The sequence below is a fragment of the Ursus americanus genome, chromosome 3, assembly GCF_024610735.1.
Source record: "Ursus americanus isolate L20-20 chromosome 3, mUrsAme1.1.p, whole genome shotgun sequence".
In the NCBI taxonomy this organism is placed as follows: Eukaryota; Metazoa; Chordata; class Mammalia; order Carnivora; family Ursidae; genus Ursus; species Ursus americanus.
In genome coordinates, this window is record NC_142129.1 from 57706755 (window position 1) to 57724263 (window position 17509).

General features: G+C 34.9%; 1 protein-coding gene across 2 annotated transcripts in view; it reads left to right on the forward strand.

The window, feature by feature from the left end:
* Window positions 1-17509, forward strand: part of AGMO (alkylglycerol monooxygenase) — a 345788-nt gene that overhangs the window by 134372 nt on the left and 193907 nt on the right. For both annotated transcript variants that reach the window (XM_087861006.1, XM_087861008.1), the window contains exon 5: window positions 4287-4382. In XM_087861006.1, the coding sequence (XP_087717132.1) occupies window positions 4287-4382 (96 nt within the window). The remainder of the gene's footprint in view (window positions 1-4286; window positions 4383-17509) is intronic.

Below are 17509 nucleotides of genomic sequence, written 5' to 3' on the forward strand. Positions count from 1 at the left end.
TTTGTAGCTTACTTGTGGACGGCTCTCCTTGCTCGACCCCTGCTTTTCCTCCCAGTTTGTCATGGCTGACAGCTTTTTTTCCTACCTCATCCAACCGGAAGTACATAATTTCTTTGACTCTGGAAAACAGTCCACCTCTTTCTGTTGCATCTACCCTGAAATCCCCAAGCTGTGCTTGAATCCGGTCACCCACCTACTTCATTCCCATACCCAGCTTGCTGAGCTCCACAGATTCCCTGTAGTAGCACCAGCTGGCAGCTTGTTGCCCCTCCATGTATGGCTTGTAGACGGAGCTGAGGGGTCAGTGCTGCTCACCAAGCCATCCTCCCTACCTGGGAGAAGACCTTCCAGAATTCTGCAGTCTCCTCAGGGGCTCTTCTCCACTCATGCTCCTTGCTTTCAGCCAATGAACATATCTAAAACTTCACAGAGAATGCAAGTTTTTCTGGTTTTTCCTCTCTCTACTTTCCTTACAAATACGTTCATTAAGATTTGTGAAGTCACAAGTGCACACACTTTCTTGTCTCTAGTTTTATAGAAAATGTTTACCCCTTTTCCGAAGGTCTTATCCTTAAATTGGTGACATTGTTCCCGTCTTAGTTCCTGTCTTGGACTTTTTCTGACCAGCTACTCTTGACATGTTCCCCTCTTCCTCTGAAGTGGCTCTTTCTGAATACACCAAAAATATATTCGTATCTCTCACATTAAAAAAACAAAACAAAACATGAAATCTTCTCCCCCATCTATATGTTCTATTGAAGGAAAACCCCCAACTCTCTCCTTCCTTATTCTTACAGAAAGAGAAGTGAGTAATCCCTACCTCTATGTCACCACCTCTTTTGAGTGATTCTTAAACTTAGGTCTGGATTTCAGGCCTACTGCTCCACTCATCCAAACCTACAAATCTGGGTCATTTTTCAATTCAATTGATATTTGCACAACATACTTGCTTACTCACAGCTTCCATGGATATACCTCGAGGACTCCAACATAGCATTCCCTAGGTTGAACCTTATAAACCTCTTCTGTCTGCTGTCTTGGCAAACAGTATCACCCAACATAGAAGCCTACAGATCTGGGTGTCTTCTGATCCTCCTCTGCCCCTCTCATGTCCTCTGTTTAGGTAGTTACCAAAGCCTTAGATCCATCCCTTGCATGTTTTCTCTCCCTTTATCCCCATGGCTACTGCTGTGCTTAAATGTGTGCGATTTTTCACTGGGCTAGTGAAATAGACTTCAAACCTATTTTTACATTTCTCACAAGCTTTAAAAAAATTTTACCTGCTCTCTCACAGCCTGGGTTAAATCTAGTCCCCTTAGAATGGCATCAAAACCTCCTGGTTTTGACCAAAGTCTAAATTACCTTTTGTTTTTGTTTTTGTTTGGCTGTGATGAGTCATAGACTCACCAGAGACTCTCTGATGAAAGCTATAGATGGTTTCTTCAGAAAATTACATATGCCTCCATGCACAAAAGCTGTTGTGATGTTGAAGGGGTTCACAGTCTCCCTCAGATCTGTCCGTGAATGCCATAGTCCATACCAATCTCTTGGCACACTCTCCAACACTTTCGGGAAGGTTGAGATACTTACAGTTCGCTTAATGTCCTGCTTGATGATCACCTGTACACAACCCCTGGCTGCTCCATTCACTTGATGAGCAGAATAAAACCCACTCATACTCTACCCATTAGCCTAAGGTCACCTCTAGACCTATCCTCATTCTCTTTTCACACATACAGGTCTGGGTTATTTTTCTCCTTTGTGAACCAGTTATGTATGACTTCTATTAAAAGGTAACAAAATAACCTAGGGTAGACAGTCAAATTTGAAGCTAAAGAGCCTTGGAATCAGAATGACATGAGTTGAATGCATGGCAGAAATGGATATATTTGGTAAGCAGTGTAATGTCCCCTGACCCAGGTACTGAGAGTTTAACTTTGCGGAAGGAGAAATTCTTCTCCCAAAGTAGTACCATTTCTGGCTTTATGATAGAACTGACACTTATATTGGTTTTAAAAACTACAGAGAATTTGGAAATGTGAAGATGTGAGGTATAGAAGATGAGTGAGGATTTTCAGAACTGAATGTTTACTAAGCTGCTTTCCATTTTAGAAATTAGAAACTTGGTTGTATCATTAGATCTTTTATAGTACTATATTAATCACAAGAATTTAACTTTCACGTAGTTCATGTGACCTATTCCCTAACCTATATCTTTATTTCTTACTATAAGTTTCCTTTTTTGAAATTCATGCTGAGCTAATTTTTTCCAGTTTTCTGCTAATTATATTTACTGATTTGTAAGATTTGAGACATTGGTTTATCAAACCCTTTTTATAAAAGGAAATCTAATCCTATGGGAAACTCATTAAGGAAGTATTCAATGGGCTAATACCCTTGTGATTCACATTAGCATAGTAAAGGCTCTGAGAAGTTCTGAGAAGAAATTTCACTTGGTAAAGTTACTACTTCACAACTTAGTTGAGCATAGAACCCCCTTTTCCATAACAGCTGCTTTTGAAAGGACTATTTTCCACACTTTGGGGAATTGTAATGAAATATAAATATTCATCTGGTATGCACTCTCTTTCCAAATAAAACTTATTACACATCCAAGATAAGTCATTTTACATTTTTATTCACATCTCAAAGATTCCAAAATACTCCTTAACTTAAAATGTTTTTATCATAGGCTATATGTATGTTTCAAATATTTTTTATTAACCTGTTATAAGAGAGCTATTTGAATATATTTTAAAAAATCAACATAAGGGCACCTGGATGGCTCAGTCAGGTAAACAGCAGACTCTTGATTTCGACTCAGGTCATGATTTCAGGGTGATGAGATCTAGCCTGGCATCAGGCTCCACTCTCAGTGGGGAGTCTGCTTCTCTCTCTGTTCTCCCTCCCGCCCCCCACCTTGCTCTCTTTCTCTAAAATAAATAAATAAATCTTTTAAAAAATTCAAAATAGTATCACAGATCTTTTGGAACCAGAAGGATGGCTAAGTTTCAAATGGTTTTCTCCTTCACCACTCGTTTGAGAAAACTAAAGCCTAGAGAAGTTTAAGAACTTTGTGAACATCATGGAGAGATTCTGTAGTAGAACCAAGACTTAAAATGGATGTTTTGAAAAAGAGCCCAGTATTCTTTTGTTGCTCACTAATCCAATCCATTGCTGAATATATAAATATTCATTTATTAATAATAAAAGTGATCCTGCTTGTGATGACAGTTGAGATTTTTCATGACTTAAGGTTCAAAACAAAAACTAGAAGAGTTTATGTAAATGTCCAATTTCAAATGCATCATCACAACTAAACATACTTGAAATGATATTGACCTGAGAACAAAAGCTTTAACAGTAATTTAGAAATAAAATTTAATATTCAGGAGAAATGTTTTTAAAAGAGCTAGTCCTTTGGAAATATTAACTCTATAAAATCCAAAGTGTAAAATGGAGGAAAGATTCCTTTTATTCTTATTTGTTTGTTTAGTGTTTCATTTAATGAAATGTTTTCTTACAACATGAAATCACTCTTGAAGATCAAAGTCATTAGGAAAGCACAGCAGATTGTGCTTATTAGTTGATTCTAACCAGTTCTGTGGTTTAAGCATAAGTTGTTTTTCCAAGGCAGAGGCATTTCCGTCTGTTAGGAAATACGGACCTTTAAAATTTGTTTCCACTATGGCATTGTAGCATAGCTTCTTCCTTACTAACTTTGAGAAATTAGGACATATCGTGCTCTACCACATAAAAGCATATTTAAAAGAGAAAATGTATTCTGTCCTCTTGTTATATTCTTATACGAAGTTACTTTTTTAAATTATAATTTCATTTTATCACTAAGCATGCCAGGTCATAATACAGTTTTGGGGAGCTATCAAGGTATAAAGGCACATGCTCCTTTCTTTTTTTTTTTTTTTTTTTTAACTTAAAGTGAGTATTTGTGTGTATAAGAAAAACCTGTTTACTTCCAGGAAACACATCTAACCTTTTCAAGATTAAGGAAATAACACACCATGTATGCTATTTTAATTAGACAATATTAAATGTGAACTAAAAGTCTGGTCGACTTAGCCCCAACATGTCTGTAATTTTATCACCATGTGGAAAATTAATGTTGCAAAGTCAAATGTGGCAATAAAATATACAGAATAGGGTGTATTTGCTAAAGAATAAGGTGTGCTCAATGAAGTTTATACTCATAATGTTGAACCATTAGTAAAAGTGTATTTTATGTTGAGAATTAATATGTGTAAATTTTAAAATTTTTAATTTTTTAGATATTCTACTCTCCCCTGGCCCTCTTCATACCACCTTCAGTATATGCTGTTCATCTTCAGTTCAATCTTCTCTACCAGTTTTGGATCCACACAGAGGTAACTTTTTTTTTTTTTCTTCTAAGTTTTATACCTAAATAGCTAGCCTGAAGCAATGTCCTGGAAATCCACTAGCAGCTGATTTATTGTGTAAGAAAAATCTTTGTCTGCCTTCTTTAAGGAGAAACATCTGTTCATTTTTATTCCTTTTTATTGAATATATATTGCAAAGTTTATAAGAAGCAATGAGGCCAGTTGGTCTCAATTAAATAAAACAATTTTTGAACTATTAAGTGCCAAAACATTCTAATACTATATTCAATACAATATCTTCCTGTAATACAGTTATTAAATGTTGTTTACTAAGAGATGTTGAAATTCATTTCAAATTAAAGATTATAAATTTATATATATATATAAGTTTTTATATATTTATAAATATATGTAATTTTATTTATTTAGTATAAATGTTATTTAAAATAATTATTTTATACTATAATTTACTATATAATAATAAACAATATTTATGTGTCAATACTGATACATTTTAATGTACATATTTATACATATACACACATAAATATATCAATCAGTGGGAACTCCTTGAAAAAAGTTTAATGCTTAAAAGAAATTGTGAAAATATCATTTGATTGGAAATCTTGCTTCAATTTTAGAGTTTAGGTTTTATTTAGAGTGTTCAATTTGTTTAGGTTTTTTTCCCCAGAAAAGTGAGCAAATATAATTTCTTGGGTTTTCTGTGCTATCTCAAATTGTCAGATTCGAATGTTTGCAGATAGATCATTAAGTAACTGATCGTTTTATGAACTATTGTACTATTCTGGTTGTTAAATACCAAAAATCACAGACCCAGAAGAATTTTTACTTATACACATGAGAACCTCTCAAAGCATTTGGCATTTGTTGGAAGCCTTTTGAAGTTCCGTAGGAAACACGTTGACAGGTGTTGCAGCTGGTTGAACAATACCGCAAATCACAGCTGCATTCGATACCAAAGCTTGATACAACAAAGTGCATTATTTCATTAATCTGCAGTATTTCATGCTACTGCTCTACTTGGAATAAAGAGACTGTTACTATGACTTTGGACATATGTGGCATTATTTGAAGACCTGTGGTCAAACAGCATTGCATTTTATGGCAGTTGACATACATCAAGCAGTCAATAGGACAACCATCTGAAAGAGTTGTTGAGGCCAATTCTGACTGTAGAGGTCAAAGACCAAATTTGTTTAAATCAGTAGAGGAAAGCTTTCTGATGATTTACATGGAGGGGTTAAAGGAGAATTACATTTTTATAGCAGCTCTGCTACAGGTCAAACCACGTGTTGGGTCAGGTATTAGTTTGGACACAGAACAATGGTGCCTAAGTAACTTCTGCCTTTTCCTGTGCCCCTCTGAGAGGTCTATGAGCTTGAGTTTCATTGCAGTATGTAAAGGGGCAGTGGGGGAAAGCCAGTGGTGAGACATTTCTTTTAAGCTCAGGACCTCCACGTGGCTTCATTTCCAAACTCAAAAGCAACACATTACAACCTTTCACTTGTGTTGTACTTTATATTTTTGAAAGTACTGTATCATGTATAATTACTACAGTTGAGCTGCACAGGAAGCAAGAACACACTTTCTGCAATTGAGGTTTGGCTTTTGAAATTTTAAATTCTATTACTAGGTGTGAATACATTTATAATTTTTTTTACAGCTGTGCATTTAATTGCATTTATTATTATAGACAGCAAACTACCACTTGTTTAACAGAATCATACAGGAAGCGGAACCAAGGGATTTGTAATAGCGGCTGTTTCTGGAGAGAGGAGCAAGTGAAATCGAGAACTGGAGTAGGGAGAGGACTTAACTTTAAAAAAATATATATTATTGCCGTGGTTTTTCAAAGTTTAGTACAAGAAACCATACTCCTTTCACAGAAACACTACGTCAGCCATGGTACACATGCAAATGGTGGCCAAAGAGCCCTGAACAGTCCTGAATGGAGGTTTGATTCTTTCAATTGTTTCATGGCTACTGACATCCGTGAAATCAGTTTTCACTCTGGGGGGGATTTGGCCTTAAGGAGGTACTGATTTTCTCAGCATGAAGACGGGTTCATTCACGTCAGTCAGGTTAGGATAAGAGAAAGTAAAAAAACACAACAAAGCAAAACAGTAACAACATGTTTTGAAAACTAAAGAGTATATAATGAAATTTTCTGTTTACTTTTGGATTACTTTGATGAAGACACAGCAGTGTCCATTCCCTTTCTCTTCTGAAAGTTACAAAAACCTTCTGCTATAAACTGTACTCTGTTGTTTAATTTTTGCCTCTGTTCTTGTTTATTGTTCATTCATCCAAAGTGTCTGCAGCATATAGTGATGCCCTTTTCTTCTGAGTTTACTAAAGGCGACTAGAAAAACTTATTATTTAATACATGTTTTAAAGTTAAGAGCTGTGAAATGTCATTTTTTTTTTGAGATTTTAGATGATATTTGGGTATTAGTTGATTCACACAGTACAATAGTAATGGTGACATCTAGTACCTTATCATTATCTATTACCTTTGATTTGCTGTCATTGTTCACGTACATATCAGTCGACGCTTGTGCAAAGAAATATAAAAGAGAAATAATTCTTTGGTATTGAAGATTTGAACCCATATGATTCAAGGATTTTATAGTGCTGAACTGAAGCCCCTAAATGGAATATGATGCATTACAAACAAAACGAGCAATCTTTTTGTGTGCTAATGTGGACAGATATCTAAAAAAATAACAGTGTATAGTGTATGCTAATATTTATATTAAGAAAAGGGAAACAACTGTATGTTTTAAATGTTCACGGATGCACAAAATGTTTCTAGAAGTACAGATAGGTAGCCAAATCTTTTCCCAGGAGAGAGATGTTTGAGATGACTTAGGGAGAAGGATTAGAATGAGATATTAACATTAATTTTACCCATCCTAATGTGGGCAAGGAGCTCTCTCTTTGTGGTAATATTTCCCTAATAATTGATGATGTTGTGCAGCGTTCCATGTACTTATTGGGCATTGATGTATTTGCTTTGATAAACTGCCTGTTCAAGCTTTTATCTATTTTTTGTTGAGTTGTTTGCCCAAGTGACTTGGAATTCTTTATAAATTCTGGATATAAATCACTGTCAGATATATGTATTTCAATTATATTTCCCCATCCTGTAGAATGCTTTTTCATTTTCTTTTTTATTACTTTTGAAAAAAATATTGAATTTTGAAGTTTAATTTATCTTTTTCTGATGGTTAGTTTAGGTGGGGGTTTTTTGTTTGTTTTTTGTATTTTCTCTAAGAACTCTGATTATCATTTTTATGAATACCCACGTAATATTGCACCATTTAAGAGTAGAAACTTTCTTTCAGCCATTAGATTACGTGAGTCCTTTGTTGAAAAGAAATTGACCATATGTGGTCGGCTCTGATTTTAGACCTTTATTCTCTTCCATTGATTTGTTTCCTCTTATAACAATCCCTCACTTTATTGATATTATAGCTTAATATGATGACTTGTTTGTACAGTTGATACAATAATTTGTTTAAAAATCCTCCAGGACTTCCTTATGGACAATTGTGTAGTTTTGAATAGATAGTTTTCTTTCTTTCTTTCCTTTATTTATGCCATATATTTCCCTCTCTCTCTCCCTCTCTCTCTCTCTCTTTCTTTCTGCCTCATTGCTTATAGTTCACAGATAGTATATTTTAGGTCAAATTTTGAAACAAGCAAACCTGTCCATTTTTCCTTAAATACTGTATCTACACCTTTCTCTCTCTCTCTCTCTCTCTCTCTCTCCTCTCTTTGGACTCAAAATACCTGTTTATTAGACTCTTTGATATTGATTCATATCACAGTAATGCTGTTTAATTTTTTAAATTTCACTTCCTTGTTTAGATTGGTTAATTTCTATTAATTTGTTTTCAGGTTTAATTACCTTTTCACCTGCTCTCTCTAATGTACTTTTAAGCCCATTCAGTGGATTTCTCACATCAGATATTGTGCCTTAAATTTTCAAATTTCCACTTTTATTTATAAATAGTTTTTGCTTTTCTGCTAAAATTATCTGTCACTCATTATGACTGTCTTTTCCTTTAAGTCTCAATCTTAAGAATTATTTTAAAATTCTCATCTGCTAATTCCAACATCTGAGTCATGTACAAGTCTACTTCAGTTGACTCATTTTTCTTGGTATGGATCACATTTTCCTTCTCTACGTGTCTAGTAAATTATTATTATTATTATTGTTGTTGTGTTGTTGTTATATGCCAATCTCCATGACACATTTGTTGTAGGGATTTTAGATTCTGTTATATTCCTCTGACCTTTTCTTATTTTTATTGTAGGAGGCAGTGAAATAATTAGCTAATTATCCTGCATTTCTGGAGGCTTTGATAGGACCTGGGACTTTTAGTATGGTCTTTAGTCCTGGGGCATATTCATTATCCTTGGTGGTCTTTAATTGGTGGCCTTTAATCTTAGGGCAAGAACTATACTTTTTTTTTTTTTTTTAAGATTTTGTTTATTTTTTGAGAGAGAAACAAAGAGAACACAAGCAGAGGGAGAAAGAGGGAGAAGCAGACTCCCTGCTGAGCACAGAGCCCGAGTCAGGGCTCAAGGTGGGGCTCACTGCCACCAGGGCTGGATTGGGGGGGAGGGGGGGGGCTCAATCCCAGGATCCCGATGTCTCCACCTAAGCCAAAGTCAGATGCTTTAACTGACTGAGCCATCCAGGTGTCCCATATCTTCTTTGTTTTTTAATGAAATGCCTGTAGTATTTACAAAGCCACTTTAACTTAGTGGGATTTGCATTCTACTTTTTCTCTTAGGAGCACCAGGCAGCGGTTGAGATCTTTGTCAGCAATTTTCTAGCTTTACCTACCTAGTTTTTCAGCAAGTTCCTTAGTGCCTCTTCCTATGCATGAGTATTTGTATGAATGTTTAAGAGTCAGCCAAGACTCTTACTTCAAGAGTCAGGAGATTCATTTGAGGATATTGTGGCTTCTCCCTCTGTGGGTCCTTTCTTTATTGGAAAGAAACCTTTCAGTTTCCACTGACTCGTACAGTCTCAGATTTTGATTTCTGATCCTAGCTCAGTGAGACTGGCAGTTCCACTTTCAGCTCTTCCCACTCCCACCCCCTTCTTGCAATGAGGACATGCCCTTAGGGCGTCCTTCGATTAGAATCCTACAGAGCCAACTATATCCGCCAAGCACAAACACTACCATCAGAGCTCTAGTTGACAAGGTATGAGGAAAACAAATTCTTCTCATCAGCAACACTATGCTCATACAACTGTTCCAATCAGATCTTTTCTCTGGGGATATATATATATATATATGACACGCCTATAGAGTAAGCATCAATAGAAATTAGAAGATAGAACTGCAGGAATGCAATGTGCAAAATTAGAAAGCGTAAGAGATAGTAGTGGAATTATGAAGCTACGGAACTGAAGAGACAATAAGAACTGGAAGTTTACAGAAATGAGGAGCTACAGAAAAGAATAGGAAAACGTAACTTTATAGCAGCAAAAACAATAGAGTGGTAGCAGCATGGGCAGAGATTTAGATCTCATTTCTTCATACAACTAATAGAGTGGTTTGCTTATGCCCCTTTTGTAGCCAACATTATGATTTTCATGGAAGTCTAGCAGTATTTATCTGTTTTTCAAAGTCTTGTGGACTCTACCAAGACCCAGTCTTGTGTAAAAATGTAGTTTTAAGTATGTTTATCTGTTTCATCCTATTATTTCATTAAACCATTATGTATAAAATATATAGTATTTGTAACATGAATTTTAAGCCGTGATTGCAGACAAACACGTTTAGTTTATCTCAGATTTCTGTAGCTGTTATTTTGTTCTTTGTGTACATGGGAAATGTATTAGAATTATTAAGCTAGTTGACAAAGCTTTTTCATTAACAAATTAATATTTATTTTGCATAAAGATGACACTTGGGGAGATAATTATTGAATATTTCACATACTATAATTATTAAAACTAAAATATGAATATTATAACACGTGTTATTCATCTCAAGTGCTTTTTTAAAAACATAATAAAAGTGGGGCTCCTGGGTGCTCAGTCAATTAAGCGTCTGCCTTTGGCTCAGGTCATGATCTCGGGGTCCTGGAATGGAACCCCAGGCTAGGCTCCTTGCTCAGCGGGAAGCCTGCTTCTCCCTCTTCCTCTCCCTCTGCCCTGTCCCCAAGCTTGTACTCTCTTGCTATCTCAAATAAATAAATAAATAAATAAATAAATAAATAAATAAATAAATAAATAAATAAAAGTAGGGGCACGTGGCTGGCTCAGTCCATAGAACATGGGACTCTTGATCTCAGGCTTGTGAATTCCTGCCCCATATTGGGTGTAGAGTTTATTTACAAAAGAAAAAGAAAAGAAAAGTAAGTAATATTTTGCATGATGTAAACTGTGTTTTCCTTTTGTGGCCTCAGAGATTACATTGCCTGGGCTCAAGTCCTGACTTCATTTATTACTATTACTATGACCTTGGGCAGTTTACTTTACCTTGCTGTGCCTTAGTTTCTTCTTATATAAAATAAAGATATTAACAATACATAGTATTGATTATTAAAAAAGATAGTTCATATTCTAATCTATAGATTAGATGTTTGTAGTACTATTGTTATTGTTCTTATCTTTTCTGCAGTCTAGATATCTATTTTATTGTATGTCACTAACAATTCCTAGCCATCCTTATGATTATTCATGTATATTTTATAACTTATAATTTTGATGCAGTCCATATTTTGGTTAGTATGAATTATTAATATGAATAAATGTAGTTGGATTTTAGACTTAAGAAAATAATGCACAAATTTACTTTAGAAAAATGTGTATCTTTATGAGTTTGAGATTCTGATCATGAAATGCATTGTTCAGGGTTTTTTGTCATAATCTTTTTTTTCTAATCCAGGAACTAATCAATGTAGAAAATTATGAAATTTGCCAAATTCAATATATCTTTTTTTTTAAGATGTTATTTATTTATTTGACAGAGAGGCAGCGAGAGAGGGAACACAAGCAGGGGGAGTGGGAGAGGGAGAAGCAGGCTTCCCGCCGAGCAGGGAGCCTGATGAGGAGCTGGATCCCAGGACCCTGGGATCATGCCCTGAGCCGAAGGCAGACACTTAATGACTGAGCCACCCAAGTGCCCCTCAAAATATCTTTTTAAATATTTTAATTATTATATCCCACAGACATCCATTGAGTGCCTATGTCATTCGTAGTCTTGCATGTAATACCAGGGACAAAAAAAATTAAAGACTGGAACAATGAGACAATATTCTGGATGAAGGAAAAGTAGCTCAAAAGATATTTAAAAATGACTGAATTTTAGAAGACTAAACAGTTACAGTTATCCCAAGCCACAGATTCTCAGTTACTGATATTTGTCATTGGTCTGATATGTCCCAAGGAAAAACTCGAAGAGATGACATTTCTGTTTATTTGTCTCTTATTTATTTCATTTTGTATGTCATTTACTTATCCCGAACTCACTTTTTCAGGAAGTATTTTAAGCGTTTTAACAAATACTGTCTCATTAAATATTCATAGCAAGTCTATAGAATAGATAATACTATTTCCTCAAGTTAAGTATACTAAGTAACTTGTCCTGCATCATAGGACTGGTAAGTGTCAAAGCTGGGCTTTGTACCAAGTAGTCAGGCTCTAGATTCCTTGTTCTCATCCATTTCTGATCTTAATGTTATAATAGCCACCATATATTAAACATCCAGTATATGCTAACCAAAAAATTTTCATTTAATTCCTGTAAAGTAATTTGAATCACTAAAGGTCAATTAAACTTTTATAGTTTGTAAAGAATGAATATAAGTTCAAATAACCTCAGTTAATGAGGCTTTATTTTAAGGCTACATGTAGAAGTACATTCAACGGGAAGCTATCCCAGAAATTTAATAGACAATTTCAGGAAACTGGAACTTTTATATTCGCCAACTTTGTGAGCAAACACTATCCTTTTTAAAGCTAAGAATATTGAGATTCTGCAGTTTATATAAGGTAACACAATTGGCTTCAGAGCTTATGTTTTGGCCATTACCTACTTATCACCCTTCCTCTTCAAACAATATATTTGGTTATATCTCAGTGAGGTTATACCTCACCATGATGGGAGGTAACAGGGTTCATAAATAACCCATATGGCACAGTGAAAAAAGATCAAAGCTGTTGGTTAGTTAAGACAGAACTTTGTTGTAATCGTGCCTGGGCCAAATTACTGTGTGACCTTTATACACATCTACTTGTCCCTCTTAAAATTTAATCTATCTTCAGAGTTTGGTCCTACTGAAAGTCCTTTGGTGATGTTCAGTTGCTTGACGAGCAAAATCTAAATTGCTTTAATTTTATGTTTCTCATAGATTTCAAATAGATTTCCTGTGTATATCCTATTACTTTACATTCTGTGCAATTCAGTCAAAGTTGACTATTTTTCATTTCCCAAATACATCTGCTATATAATAGTTACTGTTTAACTTCTTTCATATTTTCTACATTTTGCTGTTCTATATGTTCTTTAAGGCCCAATTCAAATTTGTTCTTCATAAAGTGTCTCTTCTATTAAGAGTAAGTAAGCTCAGACCACTGACACCACAGTGTCAGTCACTGCTAAGTATTTCATAAGATTTGCTTATTTAGGGGTGCCTGGGTGGCTTAGTTGGTGAAGTGTCTGCTTTTGGTTCAGGTCATGATCTCAGGGTTCTGGGATGGAGCCCCACGTGGGGCTCCCTGCTCAGCTGGGACCCTGCTTCTCCCTCTCCGTCTGCCTCTCCCCTCTGCTTGTGCATGCTCTCTCTCTCAAATAAATAAAAAAAAATGTTTAAAAATAAGATTTGCTTATTTAATCATCGTACAATCCTATTTCCCCATTCAAAGAGATGAAATTGAAATATGTAGAGATTAAATAACTTGCCTAATGTAGCTAATTAGTAGTAGATATGTAATTCAAAACCTGGTAAACTATTTTCTCCTTTCCTCCTCTGAAATCTGGTATCACTGATTTTACATTTCTTAGAGATGACCTAGATTACTTGGAACAACGCCAATATATGTCTGTTTCCCTGGCATAATTGTTAATAGCTCATCCTTTCACTCTTTTAAAGTATTATACACTCGTTTTCCTCCTAAACAGCTCTTTGATCTTTTTTAATCTTTCCATTCTATTACCTCACCTTAGCTTATGCTCCTTCAATCCAGTACAAAGATGGTTATGATAGAATTTTATTCTTTGCTTTTCCTACAGACTCTTTTCTCTTCCAAATATTTAGATACAACAACCCGGTGATGATTTTAGAAACCCAATTATATCAGGCACTGCCAACATAAGAACAAATATCCACAGTAGGAAGTTTTGACTGGCTTTCTGCTGCCTCCAAGACAAAATCAAATACCTTAAATTCATGAATGGATTTCAGGGTTCTTAAAAAATGACCCTTGCTTACCTCTCCATTCTCATCCCATTAGTCAGATGCTCCAGCTAAACCACACTGCATTTTGCTTTCAAGCACACCAAACACTTACTCATTTTCTGTATTTATACATGCTCTCTTTGTTGATGACCTTTTCCAAACATTCTTCATGATGCAACTGGATTACCACTTCCTTCAGAATGTCTTTTTTTCACCTCATACTTAACTCTACAAGTGCACTTTTCTTTACATTACGTGCTGTGTTTATTTCCGTTTCCACATTGGCAGTTAATGAATGAGAGTAAGCTCTGTTGGGGGAAATGAATACTATAACACATTGGTTCCTGCTTATGGAAAGCATCTAGTTAATAATGCTAAACTTTACTTCTTACACATCTATATTGTATTTGTTGCTAAACTCTGTTTCTCCCATTATTCTGAGTTTCTTGGTAAGAAAAAACAAAATGTGCTCATCTATTATATGAACATATATTTGTGTATATAAGTACGTATATTATATACATATAAACTTTAATAAATACATATAGCAGTGTTATAGAAACACTTATAACTCTTGTTGATAATAAGTAAATAAATTTGTTATGTGTATACTTATTTGTACTTACATCTGGAAAATAGCTATGCTGTATGTCCCCTAATATAGTATAAATTTTTAAGGGTTATGATCATGTATCTTTTAGAATTTTAAGGAATTTGAGGAAGAAGTAGTTATATTTTAAAACAAATACTTATTTGTTAAAAAATACTTACTTTAACAAAAATCAAATTTCGTGCTTCTTATCTATCAGGTGCTTATTTCAGTTCTACCTAATAAGCCTTCTGTCCTGGAAATAAGTTGAGACATTTCATAGCACTTTTGTCTATTTACTCCCGTAGTCCCTTTTATCGCTCCCTGAATTTCAGGTTCCAGTTCTCTCTTAATGCTCTTCTTTCGTTAGAATTTAATTTACTTCACCATTTTCATGTTGTCTCTAAGTAATTTAATTACATAGTCTGTAGCTCTAATGCTAACTCTTATGTATTTAAGGTCAGTGTCTCACTTAACATATTCACAGGAATACTTAACACTACCCAGAGTTACCATGTTTAAAATGTATTTCATTATGACTCAAGTCAGTTGCTCTTCTTCTTTACTTCCATTGCTACTTCAAGTCAACATCATGATCAAACCTTGATGTCACCTTTAACTCTTTGAACTCCTTTATAGCCTGTCTTCAAGTCCTATACATGTTCCCTGTAGAAGTGATCTTTTTTCTATTCTATAGTTACCTTTTAAGATAATTCACCCTCAACTTATTTATGTGTAATTTTGTAGTGTTTTCCCAAATGTATTAGATATGCAAATCTCTTTGAAATTCATATGTTAAAAAATAGCTCTTGAGTGCCTACTCTGTGCCAGACAAAGAGACTACTCTAGTCTGATGACCTGAATTGGCATCGCTTGTTACTATCATTTTGAGGATCATGTCTTCCTTCAAGAATCTGTTAGATTCTAGTGATTGTTTCCTAAAGGAAAAAACTTCACATGAGAAAATTATTTTATTGAGCTTCCTGAAGCTCATTAGTGAACTATCTAAAAATTCATAGATCCCTATTTTAAAATGTCTGTTGTGGGGGCGCCTTGGTGGCACAGCGGTTAGGCGTTTGCCTTTGGCTGAGGGCGTGATCCCGGCGTTGTGAGATCGAGCCCCACATCAGGCTCCTCTGCTATGAGCCTGCTTCTTCCTCTCCCACTCCCCCTGTTTGTGTTCCCTCTCTCGCTGGCTGTCTCTATCTCTGTCGAATAAATAAATAAAATCTTTAAAAAAATAAAAATAAAAAAAAATAAAATGTCTGTTGTGAAAGAACTGGAATTTGAGGCTTTCCGGCACAAGGAATAAGTTGGGAGTCTCCTAACAGAATTGAAAAGAAAAATATTTTAAGAAGAAGAGAGTAATAAGACATAATGTCTAGGAGTATAGGTTGTATAATCAAAGAGAAATCTGTCCTCTGTTAGAGGTTTGTACACTATTATGTTTGCAGAACCTAAAAGGGTTCCTGCATAGTGGAATCTCAAGAAATGCTTGCTGAAGGATGGGTGTGAATATTTAGTAAAGTTATTTAAATTCTCTGACCTTGCTTTCTAATCTTTAAGTGAAGGTAATCATACCCACCCCATGAGAGTGTGGTGACGCTTAATGAAATAACATATGTTAAATGTATAGTCAGGAAAATAATACTAGTTATTATGGTAGTTATTGCGATAAAAGTCATAAGACTACATATTAGAATTGGTACATAAAGGCAGAGTTGGATGGGACACATGCATGTATCAGAATTATCTGGGTGCTTACTCAAGATATAGAATGATAGACCCCTTCTAAGAACCATAGAATATAAATAAATCTCTGAGTGAGGGTGGGAATCTGCAACGTTGATATTAGGAAGCTTGAGCATCATGAATATGGGAGCTGACAGTAAACTTTTTGAAGATGAAGACTATGTTTTATTCATCTTTGTTTTCCCCTTGTCTTGAACTTGGATAGCCATCAACAAATATCTTTTTAATTAATGAATGAATTGATCTTGTTAACTAGACTTTTTACAATATATGTGTGTATTGGAGAGGAGCAGGAGAAACAAGTTTTCATAGCAAAGACTTAGATCAGAGAGGACTGAATTGTCTTCCTTCAAATTCCTGTGTTGTAGCTGTAATCCTGAATGTAATGATATTTGAAAATGAGGGTTTTAGGAGTAATCAGGTCATGAGAGCGGAATCCTCATGATGGGATTCCTGACCTTGTAAGAAGAGACATGAGAGAGAGGATACAGTAAGAAGGTAGCTCTTATCAAATACTGAATCTTCTGGCACCTTGATCTTGGACCTCCTAGCCTCCATCACTGTGAGAAGAAAATGTTTGTTTTTTAAGCCATCCAGTATGTTGTACTTAGTTACAGCATCCCGAACTGACCAAGACAATTGATTTGAAAACAGGGCCAATGAACTTGAGACAGATACTTGTAGCTTCTAATCTACTTACTGAAAATCCATTCTCTATTTGACTTTAAAAGATTAGTACTTGCAAATATTTTTTAATACACCAAAATTTATAAAGGGTAACGATTAGGGGATCTGTCATGTGAGATTGTAAACTCTGTAATGCAGATTTATATGTTTTATGGATGGAAGTATCTAATGCTTAGTAATTCCAGGTACATAGTAATACATTAATGTTTGTTGATTAATGAATGTAGAAGCCACATCTGAAATTGGAAATATTACTATAATAGCAATCAAAATGCAGTGAGTTTTAGAATGAGTTATGTATTTGGAGCATGTACTATAAGACTGCCTGAACTGGATATTTAAACAAGGACTGCTTAACCCCTCAGTTTATTAGCTACCTTTTTTTTTTTTAACATAATGTTACAACTAATGATAATAATGTGGTTTTTTTTCTCCCTGAGTACCCAAACTGATAAATATAAAATTTGTGTTACACTAGAATGAAGTTTTATACGGTTATGCTTATGAACGTTTCCTATTTCCCTTCTGTCAATTTAATTGCTGTTAAAAAAGAATGTCACTTGGAATCCACCTCTTTTTGAAGGAACACATTCAGTAGCTACTTGCATGCATTTTCCAAGGAAAAGTCAAAAGCGTTATTTAAAATGTAAGCTGAGACAAATTCAAATGAAATGCT